This window comes from Podarcis gaigeae (assembly GCF_964106915.1).
Source record: "Podarcis gaigeae genome assembly, chromosome: 1".
NCBI lineage: Eukaryota > Metazoa > Chordata > Lepidosauria > Squamata > Lacertidae > Podarcis > Podarcis gaigeae.
In genome coordinates, this window is record NC_139678.1 from 64,608,854 (window position 1) to 64,635,611 (window position 26,758).

Here is a 26,758-nt window from a genome sequence, read left to right on the forward strand (position 1 = left end):
GTTGTGCATGTTAATTCAGATGGACTGAAAAGCAGAAGGAATATGTTAATAGCGTAAATACCTACTGCTACGCAGGTTTCGTCTGCATGCCCCAATGGAACAAAATTAACTGGAAGGTATTTCTTCAACATTTGAAATGCTTTCTTTTTAATTAAAAAGGATAACGTTAAGGTAACTGAAAACAAAGGCAGGGTACAGCTGAGTAAAACCTGAGCTGAGAAACAATCAAGCTTCCTCTGAGCACATACAGCATCATCAAAAAAAAAAGCCACTCTCTCAAAACAGTTTGCCTAGGCAAAACAATAGCCACTAAAGCCTTTTGACCTGGCGTGCTAGTTTATCACAGGTGAGAAAAACATACGGTACAAGTGCTGATGAGGCACTCACATGACACATGTCAGCACAGCCACATTCCTCATTGGGTGGACTAACTAGTCTGAACAATCAAAAACCTTCTGGCAAGAACAGAAGAGTAGGGCCCAGCTGCATGGCATGCCTGTGAGCTGCGTGGCATGCTTGGTCTGGTTCCTTCTGCTGATGCATTAAAGAAGAGATGGGTTACAGCTGTGCATTGGGACATAGCTATGGAGGGCACACAGAGGTACAAGCGAATCTTGACAATGGCCTGTGATCCAAACAGGGCTGTGCAAGAACATAAAACACTTGCAAGTGTGCACAGGGAGAATGATTTTCCACGCCATCTGTGGCCCGTTGCCCACACTGAATGCTTCTGCAGAGTGTCCTCTGGCCTTTAAGAATTAGTAGCTTTTCAAGATGCAACTGACTGGAGCTGGAAGAGGGAGGCTTAGTGTGGAAAGAGTTGTGCTAAGTTCTTTGGGCCACATTCGGTTATTAAAAATTGCATATTACAGGGAAAAGGGGGGGAAACAGAAATATTTCAGAATATGCTTAACCAAAATAAAGTGATTTTAAGTATTTGAAATATTTAAGATACTAGTGTTAAAATCTTAAGTTACATGAAAAGGGCAAACATTACTAAACAGGGGACTTCATTTGTATTTATTCTTACTGTACTGTTTTAAGTGTAACTTACTATGATCAATAGCCATAGCAAATATTCTTAACCTGGGTATAACTTCCATATTTTAGAAGTGCCTAATATTACCTCTCTTTTTTACTTCTAAACACTGAAATAAGTTTAAAATGGTATCCGCTTTTATAAAAGCAAAAAAAGGGTTCTGAATCAAACTCAAACTTTTAGTGTTACTAGTTTATGACTCTTAAAACCCAAAGCACTATGAATAGTAGATGGCCTTTGTTCTATATTAATTTGGTGCAAAATTATGATTACTAGAAAAAATTACATGATTACATTTGAGAGATATTTTTCATTAAAGAAAGGAATGTCTTTCTGATGTAGACCATTTCTACTTCTCTGTGTTTTGCATTAAAGCTGCCTTTTACAGGTGAAGTAAAAACTTTAAAAATAAGGACCAAATAAGGATCAAGTGTAGTTCCTCCCCCACCCCCTCCACCAGTATTAAAATGGGTCAAGCATTTGCTGAAAGAAGGCTCCTTTGCCGGCTTCTGTATTCTTGATTACTTGTTGTAGATCCCCATCAGCTCAGGACAAAACAGTTTATTTCAAAGTAAATGATCATTTCTCTTTATGAACCTAACAGCAGGAGGTGCTGTATAAACAGCATGACTGACATCCGCTTCCTCCCCCCCCCCTTCATGAAGACTGAGAGCATGATGCATTCATCTTTTAGTATGTGACCCAATATATCTTGTAAATCCCAGTTTAAGATGCAATATTAATTCTTGCTCTGATAATTTTTCATGCCAAGCATTTCAAGCACTTAAAAAAAATAACAAGCAAACTATACTAAAACTAACAGTTTTGAAAAGGCATACAATATTTGTTCAGTTTAGGTCAATTGTACTAATATGCATTAAAACATATTTTCAAAAGGTTAAAAAGAATACTGGCGTGCAGTGCAGACCAAACTAACTACATTCAATACATTTCATCTATAAACACACACACACACACACACACACACACACACAAATAAATCTCTGTGCTGGATATAGAATGTAAATGTATTTTAGATGCCTAACAAATTTCTCATGCAAATCGCTGAAGGCTGCTCCTCAAAGTAAAACATTAAGAAAATGACAAAACATTAAGAAAAATGTTATGTTTACATGACTTTACATTTAACATATCTTAACTATATTTCAGTTCTAGTTATTTCTACATGGGGGGGGGGGGGGAATGAAATGAATTCTGAGAAACTGCAGATGTTTCACTATTAGTGACCCTATCCTAAATAGCTATATATAATTTCCTTAGAAGGAGAAGTGCAGCACAAAAAGATTAGGCATACAACACAATGAAAGGCATACACAATTAACTCCATTATTGTTGGCTTTGAGATTACAGGAGAAATACTTCATCTACCTATTGCATATAAGAGCTCATGTAATACATGACAGCCTTCCTTATGACACAGTGCCAATCACAGCCTTACTACAACTAGTGCATTTCGTATCAAAGAAAAAGCAGCTGTTTAAAGATGTGGGATAACTCACCTGATCACAGTAGTTTTTAGCAGACTTTAATCGCTGGTGCAAGGCCAACAGTACTCCTTGGATATATATCTTTGCTCCAGAGGGGCTGAAACCTTCTCCCTTAGAGACCCAAAGAGGTCCTCGCAGAGGTGTGATGGAATTTTGCAGGCATTTGTCCAGCAGAGGAACTACACAAGGGGAAGGAAAAGGGGGAGAAAGGCATTCTTTTGACCCAGCTGAAACACACAGTCTGAAATGCATCCCCAAACCCACAACTCTTAACATCTATTATTTATATCTGACCTGGGTTAAGTCTTAGAAAAACAGATCCTGCATTTCGAGTGGCCACCATGAAGGATGTATTTATATTGAGACACCCCCCATGTAAGACTCATAAGCCTTGTGAGCACACCTGAATAGTTTTGAAGTGTGTCTAACTAGCTGCACAGAGTGTCATGGTGTGCACTGATTGCCTTATCTTCTCATTTATCACAGATGAGTTGGAACCAACCTTGCTGAAATCTACTGGCATTGTCCTGATAAAATTGCAAGCTCCATGTTGTTTCAGAGCATAGCTTCCTGTCAATGAGTGTATATGCTTATAGATCAAGCATTTTACACCGCTGATAATTACTAAAATAGAAACAGTTTTATAAAGAATTTTTTACTATCATCTTTTTTATTATTTGCATTCAAAACAAGTAACTTCCAAAGCAAATAAATCTGCTTAGTATAGCATTGCTGTTCTTTTAATTGAAGTGGATGGGGAAGTGAGAAGCAGGACAACACGTATGTAGCATGTAAGGAACTGGGTGACAACATATGCTTTCTCTTCTATCATCATTTCCTAAAATATGTTTGAAAATCAGACCAAACTTTTCAGACGGTAGGCAAATGTTTTTACACTAGTAACTATGGGTATCTTAACTACACTGTGCGGTACAATCTCTTTATTATTATCAGTAAATCCTGAAGCCAAAATATGCTTATTTCTCCCTTGGCTCTGCATCATAGATACTAGCAGATTTCAGAATATGAAGAAAGCTTATTTCACTTTATTAACCTGTGTGCTGATAAATTAAAGCAGTAGGTGAATCCCACCCCAGCCCAGCCCCCGCATTCTGATAAAACTTAAGAATTTCCCCAGAATTTTAGTGGAATGAAGGATCTGTGCGCAGCAGCCACAGCCGCCCCCAAAGGGTGCTGCCCCCAGAAGGGCCTCTTTGTAAATGCAGTTTGCCCCATGCAGATGCTTGCCCTCCAGCTGACCTGATTCAGCAGGGAACTCCTACACTGAATCCTGGTGAGCCTTGGCACAAATTAAGCTCAGAGGCTGAGGGAGAAGGAGAGTCTTCCTATAATTAGAAGAGGGCAGGAAGGGGGAGGTGAATCTAGCTTTGTGAAGGGTTGCTGCAGGGAAAGGGTGAGGGACTAAGAATGGATTGTTTGAAGGAGAACAGAATACCTGCATTCTGTGGTTACAACCTTTGTGCAATAGGTGAGGGTCAATGCTTATTTCTAAAGAGAGAAGCGCTGGGCATTTAGTGTGCTCACGTGAGACAGAAATGTCTTCACTTTATAAGTCCTGCTTCTTCACTAAAAATGTGTGGGGTCGGGGAGACTGCAGTTTCTCGAGGGTTAAGCGAAAAGCACTCTGCACATGCTTGCACACATATTGTTCCTTAATTCTAAGTGAGCGGGGCTGCACTCTAGATTACTTACTTCTGCTTAAGTATTCTTTACCATGTGACTAGTCTTGATCTAGTTTTCTATTGCCATAAATAGCCTCAGAAGTTTAAAGACTAAATTACAGAAAAGCAATATAATCTTGTGGTAATTCTGGACTCGCCCCCCCCCCCCCGAAATCCTGTTTTGTGTCACTAACTGCTTTTTACTTATGCTCCCTGGCCACAAGCAACATTTTATCAGGGAGGGGCCCATGATACTATGAGTGGGGACAGGGAGGTGTGAGATGAGACAATCAACCTCTCCAGTCACCAATGGCCAAAGGTGCTTCCTTGCCTCCTTCTTACTCCTACACCCGGCAGTGTGCTTCATGAACCATGCAATAAGTCACTAGAAGAAAAGCCTCCATGTTTGCCAGCAGGGAACCAACCAGAAGCCAGATCTTCAAAACAGATGTGTTGTGTTAGGTTCAAAGCACAAAAACACAAGAGGAAATAGGGATCAGACGGGGTGTGGGTGAGTGTTTTTTCTTGCTCTACCTCACTTATAGGTGGGTCTGAACCTTATCAATACTCACATATATGAGAGACAGAGCTTTCTTCCAGACAAAACAACTGACCGTTTCCATGGGGCAGAACAGAGAAATTTCAGTTTGTTAGGTGGGGGTTTTAGAGGAACACCTGAGGTGGAGATTGCATCCCAAAATGCAACCAATGGGGGTAATTATATACACATTCACACAATTGGACAGGTAGAGAGACTGTGGTCCAAACTGTATAAGATACAAAATTTTCCAGCTGAGTTTCCCCCACCCACCCCTGCAGGCCAACTTTGACAGGTGGGGACTCACATATCAATCATCTGATGTCATAATGAAGTCAGGTGACTGACAAGTGAGTGATCCCACCTACATGTCAAGTTGAATGGGGGGGTGCTTCTTCACAGAGGTAATGCACTGATGAAGCAGCACTCAGCAGGACTAAACTCTCTGCTCATGAGTTGATGAGCAAATACTTCAGTCCTGGTCTCTGCAGGAGTCAGGTCATAATTTAACCCTCTGCTCATCACTTAATGAGTTTGGGTGAAATCCACCTGCTTCGGCTGTGTGTGCCACCTATCTGCAGAGAATTGGAGGGATGCAGCCTGTGGCGTTTGTCCTCCTAGGTATGTCATAAGGAAAGGGTTAACTAAGTGTAAAATGACTAACCAATAGGAACCCAAGGGGAGGAGTTAGAGTTGTTAAGAAGTCAGTGTGGAGTTAGAGAAGAGAGAGAGAGAGAGAGAGGATAAGTCTGTGGGTTGGGTTAGTCTGATGTGAGAGAGTGAGAGAATCTGTTAAGAAGAGTCAGTCAAACAGTTGAGATAATTAGTCAGAAGGTATTAGGAAGGTATAGGCCGGTAAAGAAACTAAAGTTAAGAAACTGACAATAATTTTATCTGAGAAACCATAAACTTGTTAACGCTTATAAAATAAACTTGTTTATTTGGTTCAATTTTAATAACTGTCTGGACTCAGTGTGTACCCGAGAGTAACGGGTTGGTGGCAGTGGGGAAGCGGGCACAGTGGTGGCACAGGGATCAATAGACTGTCAAACGTCCGGGGACCCTGTGTGATCGCCACACAGCCAATGGAGAAATGACACCCACATATCAATGACAGCCATCAACACTTTATTTTCCCCAAGCACTTATTGGTGTGGCCACCCACTCCCTCTAGTTCTCCCTGAGACGCTGCCACCCACCCCAATGCTTCCCTTTTAACTTGTGTGGGCAGCAGCCAGTGCTGATCAGCTCCCTCTCAAATTTGCTGTGATCCCTGTTGGGTGTTGAGAAGACCATGCCTGAACTTAAACCACACCACTGATTTCTGTGCCGACTGTGACATGGATCACTCATTGGTAGTGAGCAAGATCCATCTCCAGCCAAAGAAGGCCCATAGTACAAAGCATAAAGCACAAATAGTCGGAGCTGAACTTTGTGAACGCTTCTCTGATTCTGTTAAACAAGCTCTACTGAACTGCTCCAAAGATAGTGTGGAAGCAAGGTGGAACCACATCCAATAGGCACTCTACATACAACACAGCCAGGTCCTCCTATGGCAAAAGAGAGCAACAGATCCCTGAGTGGTTTGAGGCCTGCATAAAAGACATGAAACCTGCTGTTGCTGCAAAGTGTGAGCCTCTCTTCAACTACAAGTGTGCGCCCTGCAAAAAGACTCTTGCTACATAGAGAAAGGCAAGTGATAAAGGCAAGTGAGGCCCAGCAGAATGCACCACTGAAAACCTTTTTGGGAGAGATCATCACAGACCACAGCAACAAAGCAATGGGCAGAGTACTATCCAGAACGGTACTCGCAGCAAAAAGTGGACTCTGACATAGTCAACAGTATCCAGACTCTGTTTGTCTTGGAAACGCTGGATGTCCCTCCTGTGCCTGAAGACAGAAAGGTCATGCCATGGGTGCTTCTGCAGCAGCACAAGTGGATGCATTCATCGGTCCCAGCTGCAACAAAATGTGTCTCTCCCACCTCGGTCTCTACAGCTACAACAGGTGCTACAACCTTCCAACTGCTTGACCTCACCCCCAAAGGCACACTCCTCCATTGTCTCCTGAAACAGATGGATGCCAACAAGATTCCTGGTTAATTTCCAAGCATGATTTAAAATACTAGTGTTTAACTTGAAGCCCTATGTGGCTTGAGACCCAAATACCTGAAGGACCATTATGTTCACATCAATTTGGCTCAGGCAATGAGGATTTTATCAGTAGCTTCCTATGAGTGAGGCAACTGAAGAGAGGCCCTTCTCTTGTGGGACCCCATCTGTGGAATAGGGTTACCAGATTACTCTGAAGTCATTTTAGAGCCATATTTTTCAAGATCTTTTAAACCCCTGCTGCTTTATTCCTGTTTTTATCAATTATGTTTTATCATTCTATTTCTGTTTTATATTTACGGTATGTTATAAATCATACTTTATTGATTTATTCTTTTAATTTTGTAAATCACCCTGAACATTTTTATAACTTTCAAAATTTAAATCACCTGATATTGTATCAAAAAGTGTGATACATATATCACAACTCAGAATACTAGGTGTAAACTATCCATTCAAGTCTATTGGACAAAGTTATCTTAAGTGAAAGTGCTACAGTGCCAAATCATATTTGGGTCAGAGCAGCTGAAAGTTATCACTTACTGTCTGACTGACCTCACATGCTCACACTTTCCCCCCAAAACATGCACAAAACTGTTCAAATACTGTTCTAATTCAGGGATTCTACTGGGAGGCAGATAGGTAACTTCAAACGCATCTGGTCTCTCCTTGTCTGCTTTGCACAGGATGAAGGTTACAAGTGATCTGTGAAATTCTGGCTTACCATGTGAAACAGCCTTCCTTTCGAGCATTTATATAAATATGGGAAGGTTCTTTTTTACCAGTAAGAAATGTTCAAATAAATACAGGATCCTCCCAGTTCATTAGTTAGCTTCTACCTGAAGTGCTTGGAACTGGAATGCATTAAGCCCAAGATCCACTCCTGACCTGAACCAAGATAGAATTCTAAGACCAAATAACACTCTACCTTCTCTGTCGGAGGCAGGATACTTCTGAATAGCAGTTGCTAGAAGCTGCAGGAGTACTGCTGAACTCAGGTCTTGCTTGTGTGTTTCCCATAGACACCTGATTGGTCACTGTGAGAACAAGATGCTGAACTAGATGGGCCAATGACATGATCCAGCAAGCTCTTTTGTGTTCTTAACATTTTAACAGTCCCCAATGAAAGATTAAATTGATGTGGGAATGTTGACATTAGTAGTGAAAGTGCATTGGAAAAATCACCCTCATTTATGGGAACTATCAAGACTGTGCTTTTAAAGCACAAACCAGTTATTGTTCTGATGAGGAAAGCAGGTTTAAACAATAAATTGGTTTGTAACCATTTTAGAAAAGTAGGAAAATGCAAATGTATAAATACATTGCTATATGACAAGAAATATATGAAAAGGTATACTCTATAAATAGAAAGAGGGCTACATCTGGTTTTGAGAAGAAAGTCCATTTTACATGGGGCGTGTTTTGAAGGTTCTGGGAACTCTCAGGAATTTTTCTATTTAAGAAGAAAAATAATTGTCTCTAAAAAGACAAGTTGATCCACAGCATGTTTAATCAAAGGGAATAAAAGCCAATACAATCCATCTCATTTCCTCAACTAAAATTCAAATAAGGAAAAGTACTATTTTGAATTATGAGACTGGAGGTGGGGGGGGGGAGCCAGACACACACTGTGACCATTATCCAGGCGTTAGCCTACTGCTTCAGTGGACTTCCATGCATGCAACAACACTTTCTCCCACAAAATCAGCTGCAGGGGGTTGAGGGACCATCAGGGACAGATTTTGGAAATGTGGACAGAGGGGAGGAAATGCAAGTCCTGTTGTACCAGAGGAGCTAAACACACAAAGCATTGCATAATAGTTGTCAAAACTCCCATCCCATATGCTATGACAGAGGCTCTTACATGCAACAAAGCAAGAAAGCTTCAGTCAAGGCTTAGAATGGTTCAGGTCAGGATATAGATATAAATTGCCAAAAACACTATTAGAGAGTTCAGAACAGCATCAGAGACTGGATTAAAGCTCACTCAAAAGACTCTTTTCTCTCTACATGCTGGAAGCGCATGCTTCTTCAAGGGATGTGGCTCTCCCTCCCATTGGTGATGTGATGGGGGTCAGCCCTACTGGCTCCTCACCTCCTGACTGTCCAATGCTCTCCTCCATTGCTAGGGAATCTCTCCAATTCATGGGTGGGACGGGACAGGGAGCTTCCCAGCCTCTAAAGGCAAAGAAGCAGAGCTGACATCACCTCGGGCGTCTCCCTGTCAATGGTGTCCTCCATACCCTCCCCTCTTCTTCCTGCTCTGAGAGCAACTGCCAACCCAGCCCTGAGCCAGTTGGGATTGCGGGGCTCATGACCTCTTTGTGAAAAGGGAAAATGGTGCTGACCTGATACTTCTGCTATATCACACACTGGAAGAAAGCAACTTCAGATGCTATGGCCTATTGCCATACAGTGAAAACCTTTCAGCCTTACTTAAGAACTATTTGAGTTATTTTGTACGTATCTAGCTTAAAAACTCCCCTTCATGGATCACTGCCTTGCCGTAGCGAAGGGGCTTGAATAACTCCGAGAAGCTATGAGCTATGCCGTGCAGGGCCACCTAAGACGGACAGGTCATAGCCGAGTGTTTAGACTAAATGTGATCCACCTGGAGAAGGAACCGGCAAACCACTCCAGTATTTTGCCACAAAAACTCCATGGACATAAAAAAGGAGAAGCTTAGAGAAGAAAGTGAGAGTTTCCAAGGCATGCTCTGGTTGATGGGGTCATGGAGAGTCGGAATGACTAAGACGATTAAACAACAACAGATTAAAAACTACAGTATAAGAATTATAATCACCCTTCTACCAGGTTACCACTCTCTTATTCTTGTTAGTCTCTTTTTTGGGCCCCCTACGTCACATATTTGAAGTAGCTGCCAGATACCACCAAGTTTATCTTTTTCAGCCCTCTTAATGTAACTTATATCTCAGGGTGCTCTTATGGGCAATAGTAGAAAAAATTAATAAGAAATGTGTTTCAAAACAAAAGCCTGGATAAATAATAATAATGTTGAAATAGCATCTTAAAAATCCATGTAGGGCATTCAATCAAAACTTAAATAAACATTTGGTTTCCACCGCCTTCATCAAATAGATTTAAATGATTTTTTTAAAGAATATTTTGTTCTTTGTGTGACTGGTGGGAGTTTTTAATCAAGCATACAATTAGGTGGATGATTTTTTCCCCATACTGTTTTGGTAATGGTGATGCAACTGTGGGACTCACAGCCCTTGGTGTACAATATTCAAAAGTGTGGTCTGCAGACTCAGCCTGAGTGATGGAGGGAACACATGCTATGTTTAAATGATCCTGACGTATTTTACTCAAACAAAACTAATCTAACAGCTGTTGTGTACTTTTGTTTATGTGTTATATGTCAAATCTTATTGTCCCCAAGGTACTTATGAGAGATGCTTTAGCATTCACTCTCTTAAATACTGATGCCTACCCGAATTTGGATTTTTCCACTATTGAGCAGAATGACAAGCACACGATTGCTGTACTTAAAGCAATCTTTCACAGCTGCCTTGCTTCTTCACTGATCCCATTAAATTGACGGCATATGCCTGTGGGGTCTACAGTGTTACAATACTGCAGAACAAGATGCTGATTTGTATAATGCAATCTAACAGAACATGGCTTTATTGGGGATGAAACGTTTCTTGGGTCATTTTTTACTTTACTTGAGTAACATTTAATTTAGATACTCGTCCCTTGTGGCCTTTACAGAGTACCTGGTTACGTTAATTGTTTAGATGTTCGTGAACTCTGACACCCAAATGGGTAGCGAGCATGAAATCCTATAAAATTCCTTCATTTCTAAAATGCAACATGAGTCATGTCTTTTCTAAAACTGAGTGAAGTCGCTGTGTATTAAATATGCTGCCACATCTTCTGCTTGAGCAAGTGGACCAAAATGGTGTGAATTGTTAATGCCTTGCTGCTTTGGTTCGCGGCTTGTGATTGATCATTTGTAACTATATCTACTCCTTGTTCCATGAAATCAAGTATGGAGTAATGGGTTCATCAGATTTTTGGGTTAAATTGAGAGTGAAGAGGTACTGTGTGTGGAAATAAGAGTTGCCATGTTCGGGGCTGGCCTTGTAACAGCATGGAATCTAAAGGCGATATTCAAAACCAAATCACTCATCATACGCTTACTGATTCTGAATAGGGCCCATTTGCAGGGGACATTTGGTAGTTTTCCAATAGACTTTATGCCTCTTTCCTACTTCTATCACTGTACATACAATGTTATAGAAAAAGTCTACACAGGTCAAAGTAGAAAGGATATTTATACATATTTCTCTATACAAACAAAAATAGTGTTCAACTTTATTATTCAATTCTTTTTCACTCCTTGTATTATCAAAATATTTGAAGAACTCCGGCAATAAAAGTATCATTCAGCACTATAACTTTGAAACAACTCTGTCACCATTATTTAAGCCTCAAAGCAAATAAATTTGTTATGCTAGCCTTAGGTATGCTTTCAACTAGTGACATTTTTAGCTGGTGGCTGGCTACTGCAACATGTTAAGGTATTACTCAAAGAGTAATGTGCGGAATCAAGAAAGGTAAAAGCAAATAACCAAAAGCGATTGCATTTAGTAATGAAACAACAATGAGCACCAATAGCTTCTGAAGACTTGAAAAAGAATGTGTATCCCAAACTACTCATTGTTTCCACGGCTTTGTGACAAACAGCCATGCATAATTAATCTCTGTTAAATTAAAGTAAAACATGATCAACTTCCTCAGTTAAGTATGACTGCTAGAAGCTAGATAGCTATACATTCTATTTTTGCACCTTAGAATAAAATGTATTTGTTTATTTAGCATGGTTTATATACTGTTCAATAACAAAGTCTAAGCAGTTTACATAAAATGGTATCAAACATTCATTAAAATAGCAATAACATTACCAAAATATAGATAAAAACATCAGGGTTTTTTTAAAAAATCAAACAAACACAAATATATGTAATAAAATTACATGTCTGGATAGATTTGCATAGACAAAAACATTTTTATGCAATGAGCTCAGAAATGTACCACAGCAATGGGTAAGATCAGGAGTCAGCAAACTTTTTCAGCAGGGGGCCGGTCCACTGTCGCTCAGACCTTGTTGGGGGCTGGACTATATTTTTTGGGGGGAGGGAGAGAACAAATTTCTATGCCTCACAAATAATCCAGAGGTGGATTTTAAATAAAAGCACATACTCTACTCATGTAAAAACACCAGGCAGGCACCAGAAATAACCCAGAAATAACCCAGAGATGCATTTTAAATAAAAGGACACATTCTACTCATGTAAAAACACACTGATTCCCGGACCGTCCGCAGGCCAGATTTAGAAGGTGATTGGGCCGGATCTGGCCCCCGGGCCTTAGTTTGCCTACCCATGGGTAAGATCTTTGCCCCCTTTCCAGTTCTGAGCCAAAGATGTAGGCTCAGTCTGGTGTTTCAGCAATGGGCTGCCAAGGTGCATGGAAGGCATTGGCATACAAAACTAGACTCCAGCCTTCCCGGTCTCAGCTCTAGGTTTGGCACTGGAGAGGAAGATGAGAATTGTCCCTGCAGTAGCATGGGGTTGCCAAGCTCTTCTAAAGGCCAGTGCAATTGCAGGCTTCACATACACCCCATACAAACTGGACCTGGAAAGAAGAACATAGATTGTCCATGACCTCATATGGAGTCACAGTATGAGATCAGGGACAAGAAGGATAGGTAGGGTGCAGGAACCAGAAGTTTTGGCTTGTCCAGCAAGACCAGCCACAAATTGCAGCCTTCTGGCTGCAAGGAAGGCAAAACCAAGCTGCCAACACCAATCTGGCTGCTGCAAACCCAAAAGAATATTGTAGAGCTGGAAAAGGGGACGGGGGGGGGGGGAAACAATCAAAGTGAGTAAGGGGCTGGATCAGCTCCCCTATGAGGAAAAGTTACTATAGCTGGAGAACATGATAGGTGTGAAAAAGCTATGCATGGTGTGGGTAAAATGGATATAGGGTTTTATTCCTCTCTTATATTACTAGAACCCATAGTCATCCAATGATGCTGAACACAGAATGACAAAAGGAAATACTTCTTCAGAATAGAGGGTGAAACTATGGAATTCACTACCGCAAAATGTAGTGATAGCCACCAACTTGGAGAGATTTAAAAGGGGATTAGACAAATTCATGGAGGATAAGGCCATCAATGTCTAATAGTCATGACAGCTGACCACTGCCTCCAGTACTGCAGGTAGAATGCCTCTGAATACCAATTGCTGAGGAAGATGAATGGGGCGAGTGCCATCGATCCCATGTCCTGTTTGCACACCTTCCCAATGCATCTGTTTGGTCACAGAGATCAGGATTCGAGACTAGGTGGACCTTCAGTCTGATCTGGTAGGGTTCTGCTTAGGTCCTCATCAGGTACCCTGACTCAAAACTATTTTCCTGGCCTTAAGAAGTAGCCACAAATGTCAGTTCATAGCAAGCTTAAAATGCCAGGCTAAAATCAAAACTGAAACACAAAAGGCTGCAACCAGATGCTATGGATTATCAAAGAGGGTGAGACTTTCACATATGAATTCTCTCTTCTTTTTTAGGATAGTGGAATAATAATTCTCGATACTAAGTTCATATTGATAAATATACATATGCCTGCTTTTGAAATATAAGGCAGTAATTCCAATTGCCTTCCTCCCCCCCCCCCACAGTATCTGATGCATGGCATTCATTTATAGTAATAAAAAACTACAAAATGTATAGTAATTTCTACTTACCACTCAAGAGATCTTCAATTTTTTCTCCATGCATATTATACATATACTTTGCTGGTGAAACAAGGTTCAGTCTCATGGTACAAGCATCTAAAAACTTCACAAAGTAAAAATAGTTTCACTAAATATGGAAAACTTTAAAAGATTTTTTTGAAAGAATAAAAAATATTTTGTCAACACTGTATGGTTACACAGTTTGTTTTCTAGGGAGAAAGTAATTATTTTGTAGGGGCTGCCATGTGCCCTTAATTCTACCTTTATTTGTGGCAGTTCACAACTAAGGTTCCCTCTTTCTACTTATTTCTTCTGCTGATTCCACATTCCTCAAGTGATACCAACCTATCAGCGATCACATAGTGTAGAATAGTTCTACACACATAGTGTGTAGAAGTCACAATGTTCATTGGCCAATCAGCCAAAGCCAACTAAAGGTTCTTTCACACTTTTGCATGACCTGTATTTTGATCATACTGTGCACTTAGTAATTACCTTGGGTCTGAGAACTTTTCTCATTGGTCCATAGCTGTGCCTTGTGAAAACCCAATCTTACCCACGGAACTGAAGCTCAGTTAAGCAAAAGCTCTCTTCAGATGTTCCACACATCTGATAAGATCTGATTCAGTGGATAAGATTGGATTTTGACAAGGTACAGCCCTAGAACAAGAAAGGCTCCCAGACCTGAGGAAATTAATCAAGATACAATACAATCAAAATATGGGTCAGGCAAAAGTCTGGAAGAGCCCTGAGACAGAGAGGCCAATTTTTCCCACACTGTACTGCTCTCGTTCTGAATAAGCAAACTGTTTTGTCTCCCTTTCTATGTGATCCCCCAAATATTGCTATAAGGGACCATATTACCAAACGTCAGTTGCAATAACTAAGAAAAATGTCAGGCCAAGGAAGAGAAGAATACGGAAAGTGGTAACTTTGGGGTCCTTGCAATAGAATCTTATTTCTTTCATGAAAACATATTGTTCATCCCTACCCTAATATTTTGCTTAGGGGAAAGAGTATAAAAAGGAAGCAAACTTGATTAAGCAAAAAGACACAAAGTTTTAGGTTTTTGTTTTGTTCTACCTCTCTCATTTTGCACCAGGCAAGACCTAAGAAGCTGCCATTTCTACTTTCTTTAAATCTCCATTCTCCATTCCCTTTCTGCTGTTCTCCATATCATGTAATTCCTTCAAGTTTCTTTACCTTCTTGTTTTTCTTTTTTCCACACAAATTAAAAAAAACCAAGCATATGTACTATAAAGTCTTTGCAAAGCTCTATAACTTGACCGATACAAATTTATTCATCTTTTCTATCCCATGGACATCATAAGTATACCAAGGCAGTAAAAAAAAAGCCACCATGATGTTCTGCATTTTGAATTGCTGTGTCTTTTTTGAAGTGGTTACATGGACATGAATGGGTGCAATTCCAAAGTAGAACAATGGAAGATAATGGCCTAATTAAAACAAAAACAATAAATGCAGTGCATAATAACATCAGTCCAGTGAACTGGGTGTGGGTATATTTTTTAAAATAAAATCTGCTGCTGAATCTCTGTTGCAATCATATAAGAAAAATGGATAAATAAGTAATATAAGAGCATTAGGGGAATGATGTTTTTCACATATTTGTGCTCTGCCACATGGAAGCTTACCTTTTCATTCTGGTCTGGGGGAGATGATATTTCATAACCATCCTGCCCCATACAGTTCTTAAACACCAAAAATCTGACAGTGGGCTTCTCTGTAAGTGTCTTCATACATGTGGATAGTACAGGCTTGGTTTCTCTCCTCTTGATACCTTTAGGAAAGACTAGGCCATTCAGTGTCCAAGTTGCCTTCTTCGTTAACAACAGATGGTCTGGAAGGGAAAAGGTAAAGTCAATATTTGGCTTCAGAATTAAAAGCGAACACATCGTGCTCCCTTTCCCCTATTACCTTAATAACACACTGGCTGGTATCCATATAAAAGCTGATATTTTTGGAAATACGACCCCATCTTCCCACAAACCGTGACATAAGCTGTAGCAAGCTGTCTCTACTGATAGCCTGCATAAATCATCATTCCTGAAGGGAACAGATGTTCAGGGTATGAAAGAGTAATACCACAATTTAGTCATAATTAAAATTCACCTTAGCATGCCTCTGTAACTGATCAGAGAGGAACATTTTACTTCTCCATCTACAAAAATAAATGCTTTTCATCACCTTTGCTTCATAAAAGCAAAGGTTCTTGTCTCTGGTTCTTAATCTGCATTTGCTTTGGTTCACACTGCACAATGTATCTCACAAATGATCCATTTAACAGTTCACTTCCTAATTCTCCTCTATAAGTCTGAATGACCTACATAACATCACAGAAAATCTAGGATTTGAAATAGTAGTTACGTATTTAACTCTTAACCAATTATTTTGGGAACCAATCTGGCTAAAAGTTGGGATACAAATCTAAATAATAAGAATAGTGTGGGGAGAATCCCAGGAGTTTGGCTCACTGCTTTCCAAAACACACTATGCTGAAAAAGCCACAATATTTCAACACCTTTTATCAAGTTGGGTGAGGTAGGAGAGAACAAAAGTGGGCATGCTATTGTTCTTGCCCCCAAGTCTTACAGATTTAAAATGGAATACAGTCGTACCTTGGAAGTTGAACGGAGTCCATTCCGGAAGTCCATTCGACTTCCAAAACGTTCGAAAACCCAAGCACGGCTTCTGATTGGCTGCAGGAAGCTCCTGAAACCAATCGGAAGCACCGGAAGCCCCATCGGATGTTTGGGTTCCAAAGAACGTTCACAAACCGCAACACTCACTTCTGGGTTTGCGGCGTTCGGGAGTCAAAATGTTCAACTCGCAAGGCGCTTGGGATCCAAGGTACAAGGGTACAGAAGAATTCTGAAAATGTAACTTGATAAGCCTCACTAGGTCCATGACCAAAAATGAATAGTTACTTTATTCAGTTCTAATAGGAACACACAGATTCTCTGGGAAGTAAAGACCCTCTGGAGTAGATTTTGGAGCTGGGCATGGGAGGTAAAAGGTTGTTGCACAAATGGATATAACAATTTGCTGTTTCCAGGGTGCATTTTCATCTTCAAAGCAATAACAAAGTCCAAAAAATCTAAAATGGTAAAACTGTAGTTGTCAAAAAGGGAGTGGAAATTGAGTGAGTTTTAATATACTCATCTCAAAGCACTCCCTTTGTTGCTACGATGCGCTAGATATTAAATCTTTCCACATACAACACACACGTAAAGGCACAATAGTTATTCAACAGTAACATTAAGCTGCAGCAAATAAATGTGAATTTAATGTACATGGAGAAGGATAGGAACAACTTATACGGTAAAATAAGCAATCATACTTTCAGTTAAGATAGACAAACCATTTTTAGGATGGCTCAAGTGATTTTTCCCCCAGTTGATTTAAATGCATAAATTTCGTTATATCTTTTAGCTAGGGCTAAAATATGATTGTGACATTTTAAAAGCTTTCATAGCATCCTGTGGTCCTGATCCAGCTAACATAAAACATGACTAAGGCCTTTGGAAAGCAAGTGGAGCAGAGGAGTACCTAGGGTCCCTTGAACCCTTGGCAAGAAGCGGTATCAGCAGACCCACCCACCCACACCCACAATCACTTTTCCACAATAGCCACATTAGAAGTTACAACATTTTACATGGCCCAAGTACTTGAAGCATTCTGAGTGAGGGCAAGGTAAGGAGGAAAGGCAAAACAAAACAAAAGCACGCCTTTGTATTGCAGTGTGAGAATGATGCAAAGCTTCTACCGTGATTTTGCCACAAAAGCAGTGGCGCATCGCCACACACAAAAATGTCATATACTCCATCATCCGATAGGTGATGTTTGTGCCCCCCTCTGACTGCATCCTCAGCAAGGGTCGGTTTCACCAGCCCCTCCTAGGTTATTAACTGGTACTACTACTTTAAGTTAGACTTGAGGTTGGGTTGGGTTTTTTGTTCACATCTTGTTGAATGTATATCACTGGTCACTGGCTCCTCCACTTGTTGTTGTTTAGTCGTTTAGTCATGTCTGACTCTTTGTGACCCCATGGACCAGAGCACACCAGGCACTCCTGTCTTCCACTGCCTCCTGCAGTTTGGTCAGACTCATGTTTGTAGCTTCAAGAACACTGTCCAACCATCTCGTCCTCTGTCGTCCCCTTCTCCTTGTGCCCTCAATCTTTCCCAACATCAGGGTCTTTTCCAGGGAGTCTTCTCTTCTCATGAGGTGGCCAAAGTATTGGAGTCTCAGCTTCAGGATCTGTCCTTCCAGTGAGCACTCAGGGCTGAGTTCCTTAAGAATGGAGAGGCTTGATCTTCTTGCAGTCCAATACTGCAGTCCATACTGGAGCAGGAACCGGCAAGCCACTCCAGTATCCCTACCAAGAAAACTTCATGGACAAAGACAACAGGCTCCTCCACTAGGGCTGATATATTTTAGAGTTACAAAAGGCACCTGCATTTTTTAATCTTGAAATTTGCATTGTTATACTCTGTTTCTTCCATATTTTTCTATACATTTCAGACATGCAGCTCTTTCTTTAAACTGAAGTGTTGCAAAGGAATTTGCGCAAAACGCTAAAGGATGAAGCTGAATCCATTTGTTTTCATTGCTGCTCAGTATCCCAGCTGCTGCGGTAGGTACTGCCACCATCATTATTTCCTGCAGCAGAGTTGGCCACCCTCTGCAGCAGTGCCTCTCCCACTGTTGCCATCAACACTGCCACTGAAGCTCCCTAGGGCTTCTTTGAGTACCAGAATAACTAAACCTGAGCTGGTGTCTCTCATCAACTGCCTCAAGAGTCAAGGGCTTTTCAACCAGTGCTGCTGCTATTGCCTGGCCAACATGAACACCCAAGGTGCTGAAGAAAGCTTGGTTGGGATAGTCAACCTCACTGAGTGGATTAGAATCCTCCTGATTAATTGTCCCTCAATTCACACCTTGAGGGTTCATGCCTATATGCCTATTAGGCCATGGGAGGCAGCAGGTCATGATTCATCCCCCTGGGTAGCAAAAGTCCTTCCTGTTGAGTAGCTGTTTGTCAGAATAGTGGCCACATCTTCTGAGGTGCAGTCCTCGAGGGGAAGAGCTACAACTCTGTGGTGGAGCATTTGCTCCGCAGGCAGAAGGTTTCAATCTAGGTTAGGCTGGGAATGTCCTGTCTCAAACCCAGGAGATAGTACAATGTGCTATATGGGTCCCTATGAATCAGACCGCAAGCAACAGAAAGCTACACACACACACACACACACACACACACACACACACACACCATAAGCTACTCAAACTAGGTAGACCAATGGTCTGGCTCTCTATGTGCAGGTGGTGGGAGAGGGGGGATTGGTGTTACATTTGTTGAGACTATGACCCTTTTGTAAAAAATGAAATTATTACAATTTAATTCAATAGATCCTAACAGAAAACAAAAAGCCATTTTTCTGCTTTAATAACCAACTTTTCCAAATTTAAATTATGCTTTGAAAATCCAACTATCTTTAATATAATTACGTCTTCTAACCAAAATACAATTTGCTGCAATGGTTATAGCCAGGTCACATTCCTATCTTCAGTTTTAGTCACTCCCTGTTCTTTAAATACTTGACTTCTTTGTTCCTGCATGCTCTGAAGTGCCATTCTGTATTGCCACAGGCACAATGGCTATGTTTTTACTAGCAGTGAAAGCAGTTGTCATTAGACTTTAAATTCAATAGCATCATTTTGACATATTATTTGAAGTATGTCTTAATTTAAATTTTGATTAAAATTACAAACACCCTAACTTGTATGCCAATCAAAATATGTTTAGCCCCTCATTTGAACTTTTATATGAACTATCCATGTGTGCAACTCATACAATCAATAGGAATTAAATATATATTTTTTCAAGGTTGTAAACATGTATTTTAATAAACCTGAAAAGATAATTGCAAGATCAAAAATTATTTGTAGTGAACAACTAATTTATATGTGTCAAGAATTATTTCCATCAAAACTATGGAACTACAACTGATTTAAGAACACAGTACAGTGACTCCATTACAAACTGGACAAGGAAGAACCTCTTTGCATACGTGAATAATATCTCTTCACAGAACGAGATGCCAATATGTATACATAACTTTAACTCACATCAGATCTAAGGGTGAAGCTTGCTCTGCAGCTTCAGTTGTTACTTCTACATTGCTGTTGCTTCTCCTAAGGCAGGCTTCCTCAACCTTGCCCAACCAGCTGTTTTTGGCCTACAACTCCCATGATCCCTAGCTAGCAGGACCAGTGGTCAGGGGTGCTGGGCATTGTAGTCTCAAAACATCTCCAGGGCTGAGGTTGAGGAAGCCTGTCCTAAGGTTTCTGAAGAAAGCACTCTGTTCAATTATGAGGACTTTTGTTATATCCAGATTACTGCATGATTTTGTCAAATAAGTATGCATAGCAGGATGGCCAATGTGGTGCCGTCCAGATGTTGGTCTACAACTCTGAGCATCTTTGGCTGTTTGTTCTGGTGCTGATAGGTGTTGTAGTTCAACAACATCTGGGGGACACAATATTGGTTATCTCTCATTTATATTACACTCAGGACAGAGTTACATTAACAGCCACCAGTAGTTTTACAATGTAAACTACCCACATTGGTGAGAAAATAGTGTTCTAATAGTTATCCAAAGAGCCATTGGTCCTGTCATTGCATAAAGTCAATATCCCTCAGCTGCATAATAGCATTAGAAAAAAACTTTTTGTCAAGTATTTCCTGCCTGGAAATATTAAAGGAGAATATAACAACGTAACTGATTTTCAAATGCAGCAGTAGGTTGAAGACTGAAGGAGACTTGGGGCAATAATATGAAAACTTTCTAACAGCATGCTCTTCAACATTCAGAAGCAGATTACATTTAAATTATGAAAAAGAAACTGTTCAAATCACCTTAAATCCAGTCAATGGTAGACTTGAAATATATTGCTAGGCCAATGCACTACTGGGGGAGATACATTTTATTTATACATTTTTCCCCCAGATAACTGTTTACAATTTAATAGAATGGAAGTTAAATTTGGCTGTGTTTTGGTTTTCTCCTGCCACTGGGAAAAACAGAACCAAAGCAACTTTTCCAAATTTAAATTATGCTTTGAAAATCCAACTATCTTTAATATAATTACGTCTTCTAACCAAAATACAATTTGCTGCTGAACAGAACTTTGCTTTGGTTCTGTTCAGTGAATAGTCATATTTTAAACTGTGCATTTAAATATTATCAAATCAAAGAAAAATAATGGATACATTTTCAAATATATAAATAAAATATGTAACTTAGGACAAAATTATATCTCTTCTACAATTCATGATGTATTTGTGTACGCACACACACATACAAATTAATAGGAAAAGTGAAAAATCTGTGATAATATATGTTTAGCACCATGTTCATTAAGCTGATTTCTTATATAAAAACCCTCACATAAATATGACAAGAGTGATTAATTTTCAGTGTGCTTATGAGAAAAAGTGTTATACTGTTGTTTGGAATGCTGCTTGGAATTGAAACATTTCCAAATCTGTCAATAATTAGAAATTAGAACAATGAGAATCTATAATTCCAATGACACTTGCTACTTCTAGAAGATGGCCTATTTTAAATGTGCTCACACTTATTCTTGTCAATGAAGACCTGCCATAGCAAATTATATCATTTTGGGAAATTGCATGACATTTAGCAGAAAATATCTCCCTTCTTATCTGAAGATAGTTTTGAAACATGGCATCTTTCTCTAGTAGATTTTTGAAGGTGTTTTTTAAAAATATATATAAGGAAAAAAGGTCAATTCTCAGTGTTCGCTTTCACTTAACATTATCTGAAAACCTGGAAATTTTACATGCAATGTAGCAGACTGAGCTAGAACATTTGGAGAAGAAAATTTATGATGGCTTTAGTACTTTTAAAGTATTATAAAGTTCTGTGCCAATATTCCTGTCCCTGATGAAGATGTAGAATCTTGCAGGATAGTGACCTTAGAGATTTGGTCAGGCATTTGGAAACGCATGAGAAAGAAATTAAAAAAAAAGACAGAACAAAGCATGACTTAGTATGGAGTTCTCATTTCCTGACCAAGCTCCTCTAAGTTCCTGGGGTTCAGTCTGCAGTTTATTTCACATTTTGAAATAAACTTTATGTTTGCATTAAAATGAGTGCCCAGGTGTTGTAATGGATTGGATGAAGGTCAAACCAGAGGTCCTGTTAGTAGGTGATTTGTCTACTTCGGTTGGTGGACTTAATCCTGTGCTGGATGAGGTTGTGCTCTTCTGGAAGGAACAAGTTAGTTGTATGGGGATCCTTACTGATCAGACTTTGCCACTGGAGACAGAAAAGGCACTCAGTTCTACAGAGGAAAGCTAACAGCTTAGGCTGGTGCACTAGCTGCAAAGCCTACCTAGACAGAGGTAACTTAGACCTGGCAACCACCAAATTAAATTACAGTGGTACCTCCGGTTATGAACTTAATTCGTTCCAGAGGTCCATTTTTAATCCGAAACTGTTCTTAACCCGAGGCGCACTTTCGCTAATGGGGCCTCCCACTGCCGCCGCCCAACTTCCGATCGCATCCTGGGGCAAAGTTCACAACCAGGAGCATCTACTTCTGGGTTAACTGAGTTCGTTACCCGAAGCGTTCGTAAGGAGGATGGTACATAACCCGAGGTTTCACTGTATTATATTATATTATTTGTAGGGTTGCCTTTGAAGACATTTTGCACGCAGCTGGACAGTTTGGACACTGCTAAATGCAGCTGCAAGGTGTATTTAATGGGACTGGGGATTTTTCCAACTGTACTGGTTGTCAGTTCATGTGTCAGTTAATGTCTGGCACCAACTGAATGTACTGGTTTTGACTTGGGACTGGATTGCCTGGAGAATCCTGGTATTGCTTTCCTACCATTTTGGCATGAGGCAAGTACCTTTTTAAAATTTCCCTTTATATACTCAGTAGATAGGCACAGGCAAGCTCGGCCCTCCAGATGTTTTGGGACTACAAATTCATAATCATGGACCAATTGAAATTAATGGACCCAAGTTAGTCATGTTTATTAATTTCAGTGAGTCTACACTGAGCAGGACTAACACCAGATACAACCCTTAGTGATAGAATTCATGATTCATTACCTAGTTTCTTCAGTAGAAATAATGTATATTCTTAGATCAATTGTTTTTGCTTACATTATCCCGAACTTTTAAAAAAATAATATTTAAAGCAGCAGTATAAACCCATGATAAGCTTACCTAGTTAAACCAGAAAAGTGATTCATTTGAGCCAAGTGTAATAAATAACTCAGGCAGAATACTGGCAATATCTTAGACTTTGCATGGCAAATATCCAGAAAGCTTGAAAGGATGTTGATAATTAATTATATGCTCAACTGAATGAACACTAGCTACCTAAAAACTGAGAGGAGTTTTGTTTTCCAGGTTACAACAATGTGACACCTACAACTAAATTACAGAAAGTATAAAATTTCAGAATCAGGTCTGCACTGGAGTTATGGAGAGATGTCAGAGAGCTGGTTAACATGTAACACTAAGCAAATGCTTAGCAAGAGGTAGCCAATGTTGTGTGCTCCATATGTTGCTGAACTCTAACTCCAATCAACCCTAACTGGCATAGCCAATGATAGGAGTTACAGTCCAACAACACTTGGAGAGCACCATGTTGGCTATCCTTGGTTTAGTGCCATATGAATGATCCCCAGCATGTCCAAGAGAAATATAAGGCTAACTGTCCATTCCTCCTCATTTTGTGTGGCCACAAGACAGACTGGTAAAATTATTTCCGGGCTGAAAGAATTTCAAAGCCAAATCTCAGCTGGACAAATCCGGAGCCTGCATTTTTCCTACTTTTAATGGTTAATTGCTAAACACGAAGGGCTATAGCTCAGAAGCAGAGCATCTCCTGTGCGTGCAGAAGTTCCCAGATCCTAAGACAACTTCAAACCATGTCATGAAGCTGGTTGGTTTAACTAACCATTGTTCGTTTTTAACACATAATGCTAAGATGAGATTCTTTGCTTGGGCTCCCTCAGATTCATCCATATAGCACTAAACTATAATTGAAAATTACATGCAAGCCAAACCAGGAACTACACAACATAATTGCTGGATGGAATGCCTAGACAAATTCTGCATAATTTTATGTCAAGGATCAATCCAGTTTTTTTAAAAAAAGATACACATGAATCTAGCAATATAATATGGATTACTTCCTACCAAGCCCTTAGTCATAGCATCCGAATGAACTGATAAACTGCATGAGGCTTAATAAAACAATCCAGATCAAATGGAGTTGACTGTAGCAAGGAGATTAAGATGGTACATGAGTCTGGTTCTGGATGGAATCAGTCCCCGCCCAAGGAATAGTTTTGCAATGGGGGAGGACTAATAGACACTGTATTGCTGCAGGTAGCAGTTGTGGCAAATAACATGTTTCCCACCTACATCTGGCATCCTTTCCTGGAAACAAAAACATAGCCCTCGGAAAACGTAACTTGGCAATCAGTAGGTAGGATACTCTGGTGTCATATGCCAGTGAGTGCGGCCATTAACATACACACCACACAGATTCAATATATACCTCTCCAAGTCCACACATATCCATACTCATTCAAATTCAGAGACATTAATTACCAATTTGTATCTATTCATTCAAATTCATTAACTTTAAAAGCCAAAAGCAGAGTGATCATAGCTTGATTCTGAGCTAGAAGGAACAATAGTCTTTACTTCATATAACACAGATTCCTATGCTTCTGTTCTACCTCGGGAGTGCTATGAACTGTCTTGCTAGAGCTTTGAGAGAACTAAGGGCTGCTAGAAGATGTAGCTGTGACTGCAAATACCAGCTGAATAGAGTGATTTTTGGTGGAAAGACTGAACAGGGAACAAAGGTTAACCCAGTATAATCTTGATCCACTTCAGGACCTTGTGTTGCTTCTCTTTCTGAAATAGTAATAAAAAAATGATCCAGTGCTACGCACGCTGTTTAAAATATGTGCTTGAAACTGAGCTTAAGTTGTACATATCCACCCACTCTCAACAATCCCCTTAAATGCCAAGTGCATAGGAATGTGGAAGGGAAATTATAGCTCAACCTTAGTAAGGTCTTAGTGACAGTTGTGCATCTCTACCTGGAAAGGGAGATTTCAGATCTAGCATGTGCCTCCTAAGCTGCCACAAAACCTTGACAAGTCAATTTGCCAGTCACAGATATGCAACAGAACGAATATGCAAAATATGTGTTGCACAATCAGACCATAACTTAGTGTTACAGGAACACTAAATTACAGGAACAAAGCTCACCACGACTTGAGCTCTGCGCTCCCTTCTCCCTTCTCCTCCTCCAGTATGACCATGAAGCGATATGAAGCTTCCACTTCTGTGTATCTAAGCCTTAAACTGTGGTGAATCTTGAAAGTATGAAACCTGTTTGTTTCAACTAACAATAATTAAGATGAACCACAGTTTATTTGTGTTCAGATGCCTTGGCAAACTGCTGTTAATCTAAAACACTCATTTTGTAAATCTTAGGGAAGTATTTATAAGCACTGTATTAAAATAGTCATAAATAAAACAGCCAGGCTGTTTCTCAAAATCCACAGGGGAAAACTAGATTAACAGGCAAATAGAAACCTTAATTGCCAGAAAACATTGACCAGTGTGTAGATAAATAAGTGACACAACATAGAAAAGAACAATGAGAAACAGAAGAGGAGTTGCAATGGTACCACAGTAGTGGTAACATGGGCCTAAATTCCACACAACCACATTTTTGTTGTTGAGGAGAAAATCCTAATGGCAACCTGTCATACATTTCCTTCAAACTGAAGCAATCACAGTGGGCCAACTGCGAGCTCAGTAGTCAGTTTCTAAAAAGAACAGCAGCCATCATTTGAAAATGCTCTTTCTCCCATGCAAGGATACCCTGAATGGGTAAATACAAAAGGGATTATAGATGCAACTAACAAATAATCAGCAAAATAGTTTATGTAGACTATATAAATTGCAATGGAAACACCCATTATAGTCCCTACGAACCATTTTCTTCTTGATTATTGTTGGACTCAAAGGGTTGTATAGAGTTAAATTTGGCTTACTACTACTATTATTTATTAAATTTGTATGATGCCTTTCATCCGTAAATCTCAGGGCAATTCACAATGTAAAATCTTAGAAATTAATTGTCAATGAAATTAATGGCCATAACATAGGCTCATTAATTTCAATGTGTCTACTCCAAGTACTGTAAAGGTTGGTTGAATACCACTGAAGGCTACCACAACCATTCAATTCAACCTCTTTAAAAACCCTTAAGTAATACCCTATCTCCCTGAGCTTCAAATGCATAAAACAAAGTCATGGATGAAATGCTTTAAATCAAAAATTACCTCTGATTATGTTAGAACCTTAGGTTTTCGATTAATAGTTAATTTTTTCCACTTTATTCAGTTTATTAATTTGTATGCTTCATTTGTTGGCAGGCTTTTAAGTTGTCTTGATCACTGAAACTGGAAGTGTGTCAGTTGCCCAGTCAGATAGGCCTCAATGCTATAGGTGGCTAGAGACTAACTGCCTATTCCCTTCATTCCAGGATGAAAGACTGTCTGTTGCTTGGAGGAAGAGAGGAAACAGCAGTAAGAGCCCTCTGCCTGGGCTAACCTTTCCTCAGCCATATCTAGAGTCTAGCAGCTAGACTGTCGCCCATGAAATGGCAGAGGGTGGTATCGCTGTGAGCAAGAGAGGGAGGGAGTGGGGGCAGGAAAGCTTTTTCTGGGTAAGCCAATGGCGAGTGCCTAAATTGAAAATGAGGCAGCATACATTTTTGAGGTTGACTCCCAAATTACCTAACAGTGTTTAAGATGCAGACAACATGATTTCTACACTCTATCAACCTTTGGGAGAAGAGATTTATGCCAAGACAGATAAGCTCTAAAAACAAATTCAGTGAAGTGGACTGGATGGAAAATTATTTTACAAGCACTGCAGTTCTTTATTACACATAAAACACATTCAAAGGTTTCTGAATAAAAAGCAGACAGGGTGAAGCCTTGGGCAA

The 26,758-nt window shown here is 39.9% G+C and overlaps 1 protein-coding gene across 8 annotated transcripts in view; it reads right to left on the reverse strand.

The window, feature by feature from the left end:
- DCDC1 (doublecortin domain containing 1) overlaps positions 1-26,758 on the reverse strand; it is a 267,210-nt gene that overhangs the window by 208,568 nt on the left and 31,884 nt on the right. For all 8 annotated transcript variants that reach the window (XR_014566754.1, XM_083748746.1, XM_083748748.1 and 5 more), the window contains exons 6-8: positions 15,304-15,509; positions 13,658-13,751; positions 2,560-2,726 (exon numbers count right to left, since the gene is read on the reverse strand). Coding sequence is in view for 7 of the 8 variants with exons in the window: in XM_083748746.1 (XP_083604872.1) it covers positions 2,560-2,726; positions 13,658-13,751; positions 15,304-15,509 (467 nt within the window). In the remaining variant the exon portion in view is untranslated. The remainder of the gene's footprint in view (positions 1-2,559; positions 2,727-13,657; positions 13,752-15,303; positions 15,510-26,758) is intronic.